The following is a 13,602-nucleotide window of genomic DNA, read 5'->3' on the forward strand; positions in this document are numbered from 1 at the left end:
GTTATATCAAATTCCCATGGTATTCTGTATATATTTACAGACAAAGGCTCTTTTGCCCTTTTTTTTTTTTTCAATTCAAATGACCTACTCACTTCCTTAGCATTTCCTCAAAGACTGTTTCTCAGGCTCCAATTAATTTTTTATTGCTTTCCTCTCAACTCTACATTATTTTTAATTTAAATATGCACAAAACTAAAAGTAGAGAATTAAATATTCTAATAAACGAGTGTATTAATTATTCTTGATTGATCATCTCCTATGCTGTTTGTCTTCTTTTCATTTAATTTTGTTTTCACTAACACCATGATATTCATTTGTCATTAGAAATCACAGTTTCTTGCCTCAGTTCCCTCTTTCCCATTCCAGGTGCAGAACTTCTTTCTATTGATGTCCACCAGAAATCAGTGAAATGTAGAACAAAACTCAGGAGGCTAAAAATACTAGGCTGTCTGTGTGGACACCAGCAGCCCGGCACCATGGCACCTGTAACGCCCAGCACTGGCACCATCTCAGGTCCACATGCTGGCTGTTATAAGAGGTTTGCTTTAGGGGTTCAGATGCATCGCCACCCTGCTACCTCTCTGGCAGTGGGAGTGGTGAGACCCCATCCCCTCCACACAGACACATCCTGCTTTCCCACCTCTACTGAGTGTAAGCTGTGCAGGGGAAGCAAGGTTGGTGATGGAGAAATGGACATGGAAATGGGGGCCAGTTTCTCTCTGCACTTTCTTTCTCAAGTCCCAGAGGTGTACATCTGACCAATTTCCCTGCCTCCCTGGGCAACAGTGCATCCCAGCTTTATCTCTCTGCTTACATTCTGGAAGCAGGCAAATAGCTCTCATGATGTTTATATGGATTTTTTCAACTGGTAATACTCGGTAACAGCTAGGGGGGTGAAAGATACCTCCATAGAGCCCCACTTTCTCCCAACCCTTTCCATTTCCATGTAGATTCAGGCAGGAGAGGACCTAAGTGCTCCTCTTAGGAGGCTTATCTTGACCCCCAGCACTGTGGCTGGGAGTGGGAGCCACAAGGTATGGGAGTGGCTGGGAGTGAGAGGGTTACAGATGGAGGACAGAAGGGAAAAGAGAGAGCCCAGGGGGATGAGAAAAAAATATGCCTCTGAAAGAAGGTGAGAAAATGATATGATATGGAGACACCTCCGCCAAGACAAACTCTGAACTAGAGGTGGTTATGAGAAATAACCAGTCTTGAAGGCACAGGGGTCCTCCTCCTCCCTCATCAGAAGCTCACTCTGCCCTGAAAAGTCCACTCTGGGTTGCGAACAGAGGAGGAAAGAGAACAGGAGAGATGGGAGGGTGATGAAGTCCCCCAAATTGGTGCTGGAAAAGAAAAAGTGAAGAACATCTAAGGGCTGGCAATCAATGGGCAATTAAGAAGGAATTTATGCATGAGGATATGTAAAAAGACAGGTATGAGTTAGGATCATCTGTATATATGACAATGAGCAAAACCCTCCCAGAGTGGGAACCTTGGCCCTCCTGCCCAATTCTTCAATTTTACATAAACACTTACCATGAATCGAATAAATAACGAATCTTTTTATAAACAGTGTCTTTCTTGGAGGGAGATTCCAGTTGTAGCTATGTTTCACTTGTGCAAAATATCCAACATATCTATTCTGAAAAGCAACAGAAGCCTTACTTTAAGTGGAGATGAAAAGTTTAAAGTCAGCATTCTTATTTTTTCTTTTCTTTCTTTTTTTTTTTAATTGCATAAAGGTTAGGGGCAGTAAATAATTATGGAAACATTTACTGGATGCCATTATATTACTAGACATTTTGAGGGATGCTGCCTCACCACTATCTACCTTGGGGGGAAAATACTGAATTAAGTGCGATGGGGAAGTAACAAGGATGGAGCCGGGTCTTGTTGACAGGCTGCTTATGGTTGAGAGGGCAACTAATCAGAACCAACAACAAAACAGTTACAGCATTGGCAGTGTGCAGATAGAAGCTTAGTTGTGACTGAGTTAGAGGAAGGTTTGTGGTGTAGTGAAGAGCAGGTTCCTGGGCATGAGAGAATGGTATATGTGAAAACTCAAGGGGAATACCTCCATACCTCAGAAGCAGGTTTCCTGTCATTCTTCTTTTGTTCCTGACAGCTAGAATTTCTTCGCTTTCCATTTCCCCAATTCTGTTTTCACAAGGAAGCCCTGGAATTCCCTTAGCCTTGTCCTTTGCTTAGGGCAAGCTGTTCACAATGGCTGTCCTTGAATCTATCTTCAAGGGGTTGAAGACCTTTGGTACTGAATCAACTGGTTCAGAACTCAAAAGGTGGCCAGGCTGGTGGCTCACACCTGTGATCCCAGCACTTTGGGAGGCCAAGGTGGGCAGATTACTTGAGGTCAGGGGTTCGAGACCAGCCTGGCCAACAGGGTGAAACCCTGTCTGTACTAAAACTACAAAAAGTAGCTATGCGTGGTGGTGGGCACCTGTAATCCCAGCTACTCGGGAGTATGAGGCAGGAGAATTGCTTGAACCCAGGAGTTCGAGGTTGCAGTGAGCTGAGATTGCACCACTGCACTTCAGTTGGGGTGACAGACTGAGATTCTGTCTCCAAAAAAAAAGAAAAAAAAGTTCATGGACTCTTCCATACCCATTGAGAACTGTTCATAGAAGTCACAAACTGCCATACTTTCCTTTAGAAAGGGCCAGTCATGAGGAAGGCTCATGAAAGTTCTTAACTTAGGAGTAGATGTAGTCAGTAGAAGGGCCCACAATGCAGGATCAGAATGTGATGGTGTCTGAGAATCACCACCAGACACAGAGGGCACTCTGTCCTGAGGTCTTGCCAACACAGCTCTCAAACATGCAGCTGAGACCATGTGTTGCCCTGTCAGTGAATCAGAAGAGATTCAGTTGCAGCCTTTGGTGTGCTAGTTCTGGACTAAAGTTCGAGACGCTACACATGACTACAGAAGAGGTGCGGATGGGGAGATGTGTGGGGAGAGTTGTTGGGGGAGCTCCATCTAACATCTCCTTGGCTCCTGCCACCAGATTCTACACCTTCCCCTAAAGGCTGTAACCTGCCAGGGCCCTCAAGCTGCTTTTGCTCCCATGCTTCTTTCTCCTGCAACTAAAACAACATGGACTGGTAGTAGAAATTAATACAACCAACCCATAGGAGGCACTCACTACAAACAAAGAAGATATTATGAGGAAAGGGTGGAAAGATGGGTAAGCCATGGGTCTTGCCTTTAAAGAGGATACAGAAGTTACCACTTCAAATAGCTAGAGAATAATGCAAAGTGATGTAGTCCCTAAGAGAAACACAAAGGGCTTTAAGAACTGAAGAAGCAAGAAACTACTTGAGGCTGGGAAGGGAAAATGACTCTAGGAAAGGGGCCTGAGCAATGGCACGAGGGAATCAAGTGTCCATGGGCTGGGAAACAGCACACAGTCTAAATGTGTTAGAGTGTGGGATGTGTACATGCACAGAGTGGAAGAAAAGGTTGGAAAAGTCAAACTGGATCCTGAGTGCCAGGTTGAAACATTTAGTTTATTGCTATTGGCAGTGGGGACATATTCTGGATTTTGAGCATGGAAATGGCATGATTAGGGCTGCACTTCAGAAAATCCACACATTCCTTTTAGCTTAGGGTCTATGACTGTTCTTTGTTTGGTTTTGTTTTTGGCTTGGGAGTGGGAGAAAAGTATCAGTGGATAAGGCTGAGTTCTTTTTTTTTTTTTTTTTTTTTTTTTTTTTTTTTGACGGAGTCTCGCTGTGTTGCCTAGGCTGGAGTGCAGTGGCCGGATCTCAGCTCACTGCAAGCTCCGCCTCCCGGGGTCATGCCATTCTCCTGCCTCAGCCTCCCGAGTAGCTGGGACTATAGGCGCCCGCCACCTCGCCCGGCTAGTTTTTTGTATTTTTTAGTAGAGATGAGGTTTCACCATGTTAGCCAGGATGGTCTCGATCTCCTGACCTCGTGATCCGCCCGTCTCGGCCTCCCAAAGTGCTGGGATTACAGGCTTGAGCCACCGCGCCCAGCCAGGCTGAGTTCTTTTGCCCAAACTAAACAGGGTCAGTAGTTACAGGGTTCTTCTAACCGGGCCAAGAGCACTTATTCAATTCCCACCACCTAAAGAAAAACTCATTTACAGCCACATCCAAATCTAGTTAAGAATTCCCAACGCACTCTCACTTCAGTTTGAGGGGCAGTATAGAAAAGGCAATATAAATGAGAAGCTGTACACAGCATGGGCTTCAGAGTCTGACATCTAGATTTCTGTCCTTGGTTCAAAAGTTAATTTAGTTAATTTCTCTGAACCTCAATTTTCTAATTTATAAGATGAGAATCATAGTAGTGCCTACTCACGGAGTTACTGAGAATATTAAATGAGATAGTGAATGTAAAACTCTTAGAATGGTTCAGCAGAGTCTAGAATGTTGTAAATGCTATAGGCTAAACATTCTGGTTTCTGCAGTAAACCAATTACAAGTAATAAAAAATGGCAAGAATCTATGAAGTAAAAGAGACTTAGGAGACATAGCAGCCAAATGAAATGTATGGATGTTGTTTGAATTCTGACTGAAACAAACTAAATTTTCAAATATTTTAAGACAATTTTGGAAACAAACATGGACTAGAAATTTGATATTAAGGATTTTTTAAGGTGTAATATTTTAGATATGATAAAAGGTATTACGGGTTTTTTGTTATTTTAAGAGTACTTAGATATAATATTAAAATACTTGTGGGATAAAATGCCTGACAACTGAAATTTCCTTCCAAATAATCCAGGTGTAGGGAAAGCAAGAGTGGAAAGTGGAGTTGGGAGTGTGAGTAGAGTGGGAAAAGTATGGATGAAACGTGGCTGATTGCAGGCTGAAGTGATTGTTGCAGTGAAGTGATGACTATACGGAGATATATTGTATGATTCTCTGGACTTTTGTATATAATTAAAATTTTCCATAACGAAATTATTTTTTTAAAAAAATAGAGTAACTGTATGTTTCATATAGGTGTTATGGGTTTTCAGTGAGATATGTAAAAGTGCGGTACTGTCTGGTGTATATAAAAGGGTTTTTGAAAAGTTTATTTCCCCTTTTCTTTCTCTTTTAAAATACACCTCCCCCACAACACACACACACACACACACACACACGCACGCACACGCACACGCACATGCACACACACACGCACACGCACACACACACACACACGCACATGCACACACACACGCACGCACACAGGGGAGTCATCCAAAAACAGTCTTTGTGATGTTCCGCAAGGGTTGAATTGCCCTAGTAAGGATTTGTGGAAGACTTAGATCTTTTTTACATTGAAATCAAAGGCTAGTGATTTTAGATAAACTTCAGGGTCCTGGAGCTTTAGGTATTGGACCTTCCTGCTTTGGGAAAATAATCAACTCCTGAGCTCCATAAACAATAACCAGTATAGAATAGAAAGCAGGTGCTCTGAGGAATAGCCGCACCCCCCAACGTGTGGGTGTCACCTGAAGCATGACCCTCAGCCTCAGGGAGGGACCAAGGCCTGTCGCAGGGCACCCAAATGCTGCTGCCCGATCACCAAAGGAGAAGAGTCTAAAATGAAACCAAATAACAGGTGGCAATCTTAACCCACTCCCCTATAAAAGCTCCCCTTCTTAAAAAGAAAACTTACCTGAGAAGGAGTCTCTACTCCCTGATATTTAGTGCCATTGGTTTTATCTGTTCGCCGTTCTCCAAAATAGTACAAGCTTTCCTACAAAAAAGGAACCATGGTTCACCTGCACTCTTTCCTTTTCTATATTAGGTACCCTTAGTCTTTCTAAAACCACCTTCTTTCCTAAAGCCAGTGATTTTTTTTTTTTTTTCATGGAGTCTTGCTCTGTCACCCACACTAGAGTGTAGTGGCAGAATCTCACCTCACTGCAACCTCTGCCTCTTGGGTTCAATCCTGCCTCAGCCTCCTCAGTAGCTGAGACTACAGGCGTGTACCACACAAATGGCTAATTTTTTGTATTTTTAGTAGAGATGGGGGCTTTGCCATGTTGGCCAGGCTGGTCTCGAACTTCTGACTCAAGAGATCCACCTGCCTTAGCCTCCCAAAGTGCTGAGATTACAGGCATGAGCCAACGCACCCAGCCGCAGTGGTCTTTTGGTAAAGGCTACCCAAGTTACCAAAATTAACAAAGTCACGTCAAAGACTTCTCTCATTCAAGGTTTCGTAAAGACATAAAATTTTAGAGCTGGAAAGACCTTAGAAATCATCTGGTCCAACCCTTCTTTCCATCTTACAAATGAGAAGACCGAGACCAAAAGAAAACTACACAATCTGCCATGGAGATGCTGCAGCCAGTTAGAGGCAGCACAGACCTGGAATACAAGTCTCTGGTTCTCAGTCTAGGGCTCCATATCAGTGGCTTTCAAACTTTTCATTTTTTAAGTTGCAATCCACATTAATAAACCTAGGAAATGTACACACACACACACCACTATACTGAAACCTTTTGATATTTTCTATTCTGCTGTATTCCATTTTATTTATTTTTAGTTTTAGTTTTTTTTTTTGAGACAGAGTTTCGCTCTTGTTGCCCAGGCTGGAGTGCTATGGCCCGATCTCAGCTCACCATAACCTCCGCCTCCTGGGTTCAAGTGATTCTTCTGCCTCAGCCTCCTGAGTATCTGGGATTACAGGCATGCGCCACAATGCCCAGCTAATTTTGTATTTTTAGTAGAGACAGGGTTTCTCCATGTTGGCCGGGCCAGTCTCAAACTCCCAACCTTGGGTGATCCATCTGCCTCGGCCTCCCAAAGTGCTGGGATTACAGGTGTGAGACACCGCGCCCGGCCAATTCCATTTTATTTTTAAGAGATGTTAGTCACAACCCAGCAACTTTATTTTACAACTCACTGATAAATCATGATCCATAGCTTGAAAAACACCATCCTAGAACATCCGTTTTCAAAATCTGTGTGTCTCAAATTAGAAAAACCAAAGGTGGTGGAATTAGAGTGCTGGTCATTGTGCATAACCACCACTTCTTCCCTAGACTGTAGGCCAAACAACTCGAGTGGAGCTGCTGGAAATCGTAGCATCTCACCAAGAAAATGGCAGAAGGAAAAATGACGGAGAACACTGCTTTAGGTGGAAACAGCCCACCTTGTCTTATCAGAAATTTCTAGAGGTCACAGATTCCACATGTGTTGACTAAGCAGAGATAGTTACATGCAGGAGAGGCTTTGAGTTGTGAAATCTTGCTTTTTATCTACCTAAGCGTTGTGAGGGTGGTCAAGACCCTTTGGAGGACTTATCTAATTCAGCTTGATACTATTCTCATGAGGAAGGAAGAAGTCATGGTACTGGCAGGAGTAAGAGCAGGGCCAGGTGAGGTGAGGGAACTACTGTGATTACTGAATGTTTTTTGTATCTGTGTAACATGGCTTTACTCCCCTCACCTTAATCCTGCCCCATCAGGTCTTGTCTTTATTTAAAATGTTGATATTGTGTACCTCATAATTTTTTTGCATTGATTTTCATTTTTTAAATATTGCATTAAAAATCATTTATTTTAATTATTGCAATTTTTAGCATTCTCTTAAATTTTGCGTCTCATTGACCTCACTCTACTGCTGGCCCAAAGAGATTCTTAAGCCAGCTACTAACTAATGCATGTTAAACAAGGAAGTATCAAAAACAGACTTTTTAACAACCACTTCTCCAATTACAATTTCACTGAGCACCATGACTAAAATAATCATCTTAACATCCTACCCCTGATGTTTCAGAATTAGCAAACTCAGTCATCATAAGACAAAGTCTGTGGTAACATCTTTCATACCTCTGCAGTTAAAAATATTTCAGTGGCAATCAGGCAGGCACAAACCATAGTTCCAGTTCTTCCTAGAAAAGAAAAGAAGTTAGTTCAAGGGACATGCTTGGTGTAAAAATACACTCAAATATTCAACGGGTTCATTTTAAGTTGATTTTCTTTCTTTTTTTGGGGGGACAGTGTCTCGCTGTGTCAACCAGGCTGCAGTGCAGTGGCGCGATCTCAGCTCACTGCAATCTCTGCCCCACAGGTGGAAAATAAATTACATGTACGGTAAAAATATTTCTCACTACCTCTCCACGAAAGAACAAGATGAGATTTTTACAAAATCTATTCGAAAGCAATAATTCATGTCTTATATAAATTCTTTTGGATAATAGTAAAAAAGAAAAATTCCCAACTCATTTAGTAACACTAATATAGCTGGTTCTAAAACTGCATAAATACAAGTAGATGATTACTTTACACCAGTCTCACATATAAATGTAGATACAAAAATATATATATTTTTTCAAAGTGAATTCAGCAATGTAGAAGCACCATGTATCAATACCAAGTGCCATTTCTCTTAAGAATGCAAGGATGCTTTTTTTCCAAGATGGCAGATTACAGGCTTTTAGCATGCCTCGGGCATTTGGAAATAGCAAGATAGTATATAAAGATCAACTCTGTAAGCTTTAACTCAAGAAAGAAACGACAACTCCCTGGAATTATGAAGGACACTCCAGATCCTTGGGAGGACAATGCAGGCAAACAGGTCTTGTGTGACAACATTCGACTGACAAAAGTGAATGAAGCCTCAGTATGTGCGAGAGGCAGACAGCATCCCTCTTTCCACTGGGGATCCAAGCAACCCGGACCCAGGAAGAGCACTGTTTCTCCCGAGTCCTTGAGCTAACTTAACGAGAGGCTTGGAGACTTTGTGAGGGAAAGACACAAGGAAAAGCTGCAGGCATTTTCCCAAACCCGGGCTGAGAGCAGGACAACACTGGGGAACCTTCCCCATCTGGCTCCACCCATCTTCCCCCCCCAAACCGACCTAACCCCCGTTCCGCTAGGGCTTAGGAGGGAGCTCAGATTAATGTGTTCTCTAGGAATCAGCAAAGGCAGAGAGTTCCTCCCAATAAACAAGAATCAAGTATATAGCCAGCACCACCGGCCACAGCCAGCTCTTACCCATTGTCGCCATCTACTGGCTTCTAGGTCAAACCACATACCCAATATAAAACCTGCTGATAGAAGTGCATACAGAAGCAATGCTGAAAGACCTACCTAGCATTGATCTACAGTCACATCACCTAGGAAGGAAGGAAAGGGAAAGAAGAAAAATAATAATAATAATAATACAGGAAAGAAAAGAAAAAGAAAAAATCCTACCCACATAAAAACAATTAGAAAAATTAGAAGTGCTAGCATCTCCAGATGAGAAGAAGCAGTGCAAGAATTCTGACACCATGAAAAACCTGCATGTAGTGACACCACCAAAGGATCACACTAGCTCTCTGGCAATGCTTTCTACCAAAATGAAAACTCAGAAATGACAATAAAGAATTCAAAGCATGGGTTCCAAGGAAGCTCAATGAGATTCAAGGTTGAAATCACCAAAAGAAACTTCTAAATCAATTCAGCAAATGAAGGCAGAGATGAACATCTTAAAAAGAAATCAATCAGAACTTCTGGAAATAAAAAAACTCACTTAAGGATTTCAAAATACAATGGAAAGATTTATCAATAGACTGGACCAAGTAGAGGACATAATCTCAGAGATTGAAGACTGGTCTTTTGAACTAATGCAGTCAAACAAAAATAAAGAAAAAATATTTTTAAAAAGTGAAGAAAGTCTTTGAGAAATATGAGATTATGTGAAGTGACCAAACCTACAAATTTTTGTATTTTTAGTAGAGACGAGGTTTCTCCATGTTGGTCAGGCTGGTCTCGAACTCCTGACCTCAGGTAAACCACCTCTTCAGCCTCCCAAATTGCTGGGATTACAGATGTGAGCCACTGCGCCTGGCCTCAGAAATAAAAAACTTAAAGATAAATACAAAAGTCTCCTATGTTTGGAAATAAGGAAGTATGCTTCCACATAACTCATGGGTCAAAACAAAACACCAAGCACAGTGAAAACTGGAAAATAATTTGAACCCAGTAAAATGAAAATATTACATATGAAAATTTGTGGGATGAAGCTAAAGCAATTCTTAGAAGAAAATGTGTAGCCGTAAATGCTAAATAGAAAACAGAGTGGTCGACACTCTAAGAATTATTCATCTTAAGAAGTCAGGAAAAGAACAAATTAACCCAAGGAATACAGAAGAAAATACTAATATAATACTAATCGATGAAATAAAAAATAAATAATAGAGACCATCAGTAAGGCCAAAAATCTGTTACTTTTAAAAGACTAGTAAAATTGATAATTCCCTGGTGAGACTAATCAAAAGAAAAAAAGGGAGAAGGCACCAAGAAAGTAACGCAAGGAATAAAAAGGGAATGCCTCTGTAGACATTAAAATGATAAAATGATATTGTGAATAATTTGATGCCAAGACATTCACAAACGTAGATTAAATGGACAAATGCGGCCGGGCGCGGTGGCTCAAGCCTGTAATCCCAGCACTTTAAATGGACAAATGCTGGGCGGACGGATAACCTACGAAAATCGAGGGCTAAGGAAATAAAAAATAAAAAAATTAGCCGGGCGAGGTATAGGCCAGGCATGAACCCGGGGGCGTGGCTTATGCTGAGATAATCCCAGGGGCATTTTCAAAAAAAAAAAAAAAAAAAAAAAAAAAAAAAGGGAGGGGAAAACCTTACAAAAACGGGCTAAGGAAATAAAATTATAAAAAATTCTATAGGCCAGGCGTGGTGGCTTACGCCCGTAATCCCAGCATTTTGCTAGGCCGAGGCGGGCGGATCACGAGGTCAGCAGATCCAGACCATCCTGGCTAACACGGTGAAACCCCGTCCCTACTAAAAATACAAAAAACTAGCCAGGCGTGGTGGCGGGCACCTGTAGTCCCAGCTACTTGGGAGGCTGAGGCCAGAGAATGGCGTAAACCCAGGAGGCGGAGCTTGCAGTGAGCTGAGATCACGCCACTGCACTCCAGCCTGGGCGACTGAGCGAGACTCTGTCTCAAAAAAAAAAAAAAAAAAAAAAAAATTCTATATATGAAACTGAGCCATAATTTAAAAACTTCTCCCCAGAGAAAACTCTAGACCAATGTAGCTTCACTGGTGAATTTCACTGTACACTTAAGAAGAAAAAAAATTAGCATGCATAAATTCATCCAAGGAATAAAAACTGAGAAAATGAAATCTAACTCATTTCATGAAGCCAAGATTTGAAAAAACTATGAGAAAGGAAAATTATAACCAATCACACTGATGACATGAATTTGAAAATCCTAAACAAAATATGAACAAATAGAATCCAGGAATTTAATAATAAAATATTTTAATAATTAATAAAATAGTATAGCAAAACTCAATTGTATTTATTCCAGAAGTATGTTGGTTTACCACTTAATCATGTAATTAACCACATTTATTTATCAGATAAATGGGAAAAATTATCATCTCAAAGATTCAGAAAAATCTGGAAAAATTCAACATCCATTCATTATTAAAAAAAAAAAAAAAAAACCTCTCAGCAAACTAAAGACATTGTTTTTTCTTTTCTTTTTCTTTTTTCTTTTTCTTTTTTTTTTTTTTTTTTTTTTTTTTGAGCAAATGTCTCACTCGTCACCTAGGCTGGAGCGCAGTGGTGCGATCTTGGCTGACTGCAACCTCTGCCTCCTGAGTTCAAGCTCCTCTGGAGTAGCCGGTATTACAGGCATGCACCACCACACCTGGTTGTTTTTATTTTTTCGTAGAGACGGGATTAGAGACGGGGTTTCATCCTGTTGCCCACTCTGGTCTGGTCGGAAGTGATCGACCCCACTGGGCCTCCCAAAGTGCTGGGATTACAGGCATAAGCCATGGCGCCCGGCTGAGGAATTTCTTTTTCTTTTTTTTTGAGATGGAGTCTCGCTCTGTCGCCCAGGCTGGAGTGCAGTGGCGCGATCTAGGCTCACTGCAAGCTCCGCCTCCCGGGTTCACGCCATTCTCCTGCCTCAGCCTCCCGAGTAGCTGGGACCACAGGCGCCCACCACCACGCTCGGCTAATTTTTTGTATTTTCAGTAGAGACGGAGTTTCACCGTGTTAGCCAGGATGGTCTTGATCTCCTGACCTCGTGATCCGCCCGCCTCAGCCTCCCAAAGTGCTGGGATTACAGGCGTGAGCCACCGCGCCTGGCCTGAGGAATTTCTTAATCTGATAAATGGTAGCTAACACACACACACACACACACACACACACACACACACACACACACACGCTCCTAAAGCAATTGGAGAGACGCTGAAAGCTTTTCCTTTGAGAATAGAAGTGTACATTGATGGCGGCTATTGCCACTTCTAATTCTACACTGTACTGAAGGTTCTAGCCAGTGGTAGGGGAAAAACATGACTGAAAAGGAAAAAATACAATTTATTATTTTCACATGATATAATCATGTACTATAAAATCCAAAAGAATCTATAGATAATTTAGTAGAACTAATAAGTGAGTTTAGGCTGGGTACTGTGGCTCAGGCCTGTAATCCTAGCATTTTGGGAGGCGGAGGCTGAGGCTGGCAGATCACTTGAGCCCAAGAGTTTGAGAACAAACTCGGCAACATGGCAAAACCCTGTCTGTACAAAAAAATCAAAAAATTAGCTGGGCGTGGTGGCACCTGCCTGCAGTCCTAGCTACTTGGGAGGCTGATGTGGGAGGATTTCCTGAGCCCAGAGAGGTTGAAGCTGCAGTGAGCCATGATCGCGTCACTGCGCTCCAGCCTGGGTGACAGAATGAGACCCTATCTCAAAAAAATAAAAAGTGAGTTTAGTCAAGTTGCGAATTACAAGATTGATAAATAAAATGAACTGCATTTAAATCAACATTTAGAAAATAAACACTTTAAAGGGATATCATTTCAATAACCACAACATATCAAATATGTAGGAATAAATCTCATCAAAAATATGCAAGCTTTCTACACAGAAAATAAGAAAACATTGTAAAGAGAAATGGAAGGAGACCTAACTGAATGAGAGAATATCTCTTTTCATGGGTTGGATGAGTCAATATTGTAAAGATTCGATTCTCACCAATCTATAGATTCAATGCAATTCCAAAAACATTTCTATCAGGTGTGTGTATTTAACTAGTTGATTCCAAAATTTATATGGAAATGTGTAGACGGCCTAAAATACACAAATAATTTTGAAGAAAAAGAAAAAGATGATTGTACTCACTTGACTGGAAATAAGGACTTATTAGAAAGCTACAGTAAGATGGTTGTGCTACTGGCACACAGATGAAAAATCAGTGAACAGAATAGAAAGGTCAGAAACAGACTCATATTCTGCAGGGTAGTAAAGTAATGAAAATCTTCTCAACCAGTGTGCTAGAATAATTGGATAGCCATATATGGAAAAAGATGAAACCTAACCCCTTCCTCACACCATACTTATAAATCAATTTTAAAAGGAATGAACCTTCTAGAAGAAAATATAGTAGTAGAATGTCTTTAAACTCAAGGAAAATTTTCTTAATCAGGACACAAAAACACAAACTTTATAAAAGGAAAGCATAATACCTATGATGGTAATACAGCCAAGAACTAAAGGCAAATCACAGAGCAGAAAAGGTTTCTTGAAATACATATATGACCAAAAACAGAATGGAAATCAGAATACATAAAAAACTGCAAATCAAGAGA

The 13,602-nt window shown here is 41.2% G+C and overlaps 1 protein-coding gene and 1 long non-coding RNA gene across 12 annotated transcripts in view; one reads left to right on the plus strand and one right to left on the minus strand.

The window, feature by feature from the left end:
- LOC126940490 (uncharacterized) overlaps window positions 1–13,602 on the plus strand; it is a 247,711-nt gene that overhangs the window by 16,527 nt on the left and 217,582 nt on the right. The window lies entirely within an intron of this gene.
- The window catches only part of LOC126940421 (phosphatidylinositol 3,4,5-trisphosphate 3-phosphatase TPTE2-like), an 88,165-nt gene that overhangs the window by 7,916 nt on the left and 66,647 nt on the right, over window positions 1–13,602 (minus strand). For all 11 annotated transcript variants that reach the window (XM_050766297.1, XM_050766296.1, XM_050766293.1 and 8 more), the window contains 3 exons: window positions 7,809–7,870; window positions 5,648–5,728; window positions 1,537–1,642 (listed from right to left, as the gene is read on the minus strand). In XM_050766297.1, the coding sequence (XP_050622254.1) occupies window positions 1,537–1,642; window positions 5,648–5,728; window positions 7,809–7,870 (249 nt within the window). The remainder of the gene's footprint in view (window positions 1–1,536; window positions 1,643–5,647; window positions 5,729–7,808; window positions 7,871–13,602) is intronic.

This window comes from Macaca thibetana, chromosome 17, assembly GCF_024542745.1.
Source record: "Macaca thibetana thibetana isolate TM-01 chromosome 17, ASM2454274v1, whole genome shotgun sequence".
Taxonomy (NCBI): domain Eukaryota; kingdom Metazoa; phylum Chordata; class Mammalia; order Primates; family Cercopithecidae; genus Macaca; species Macaca thibetana.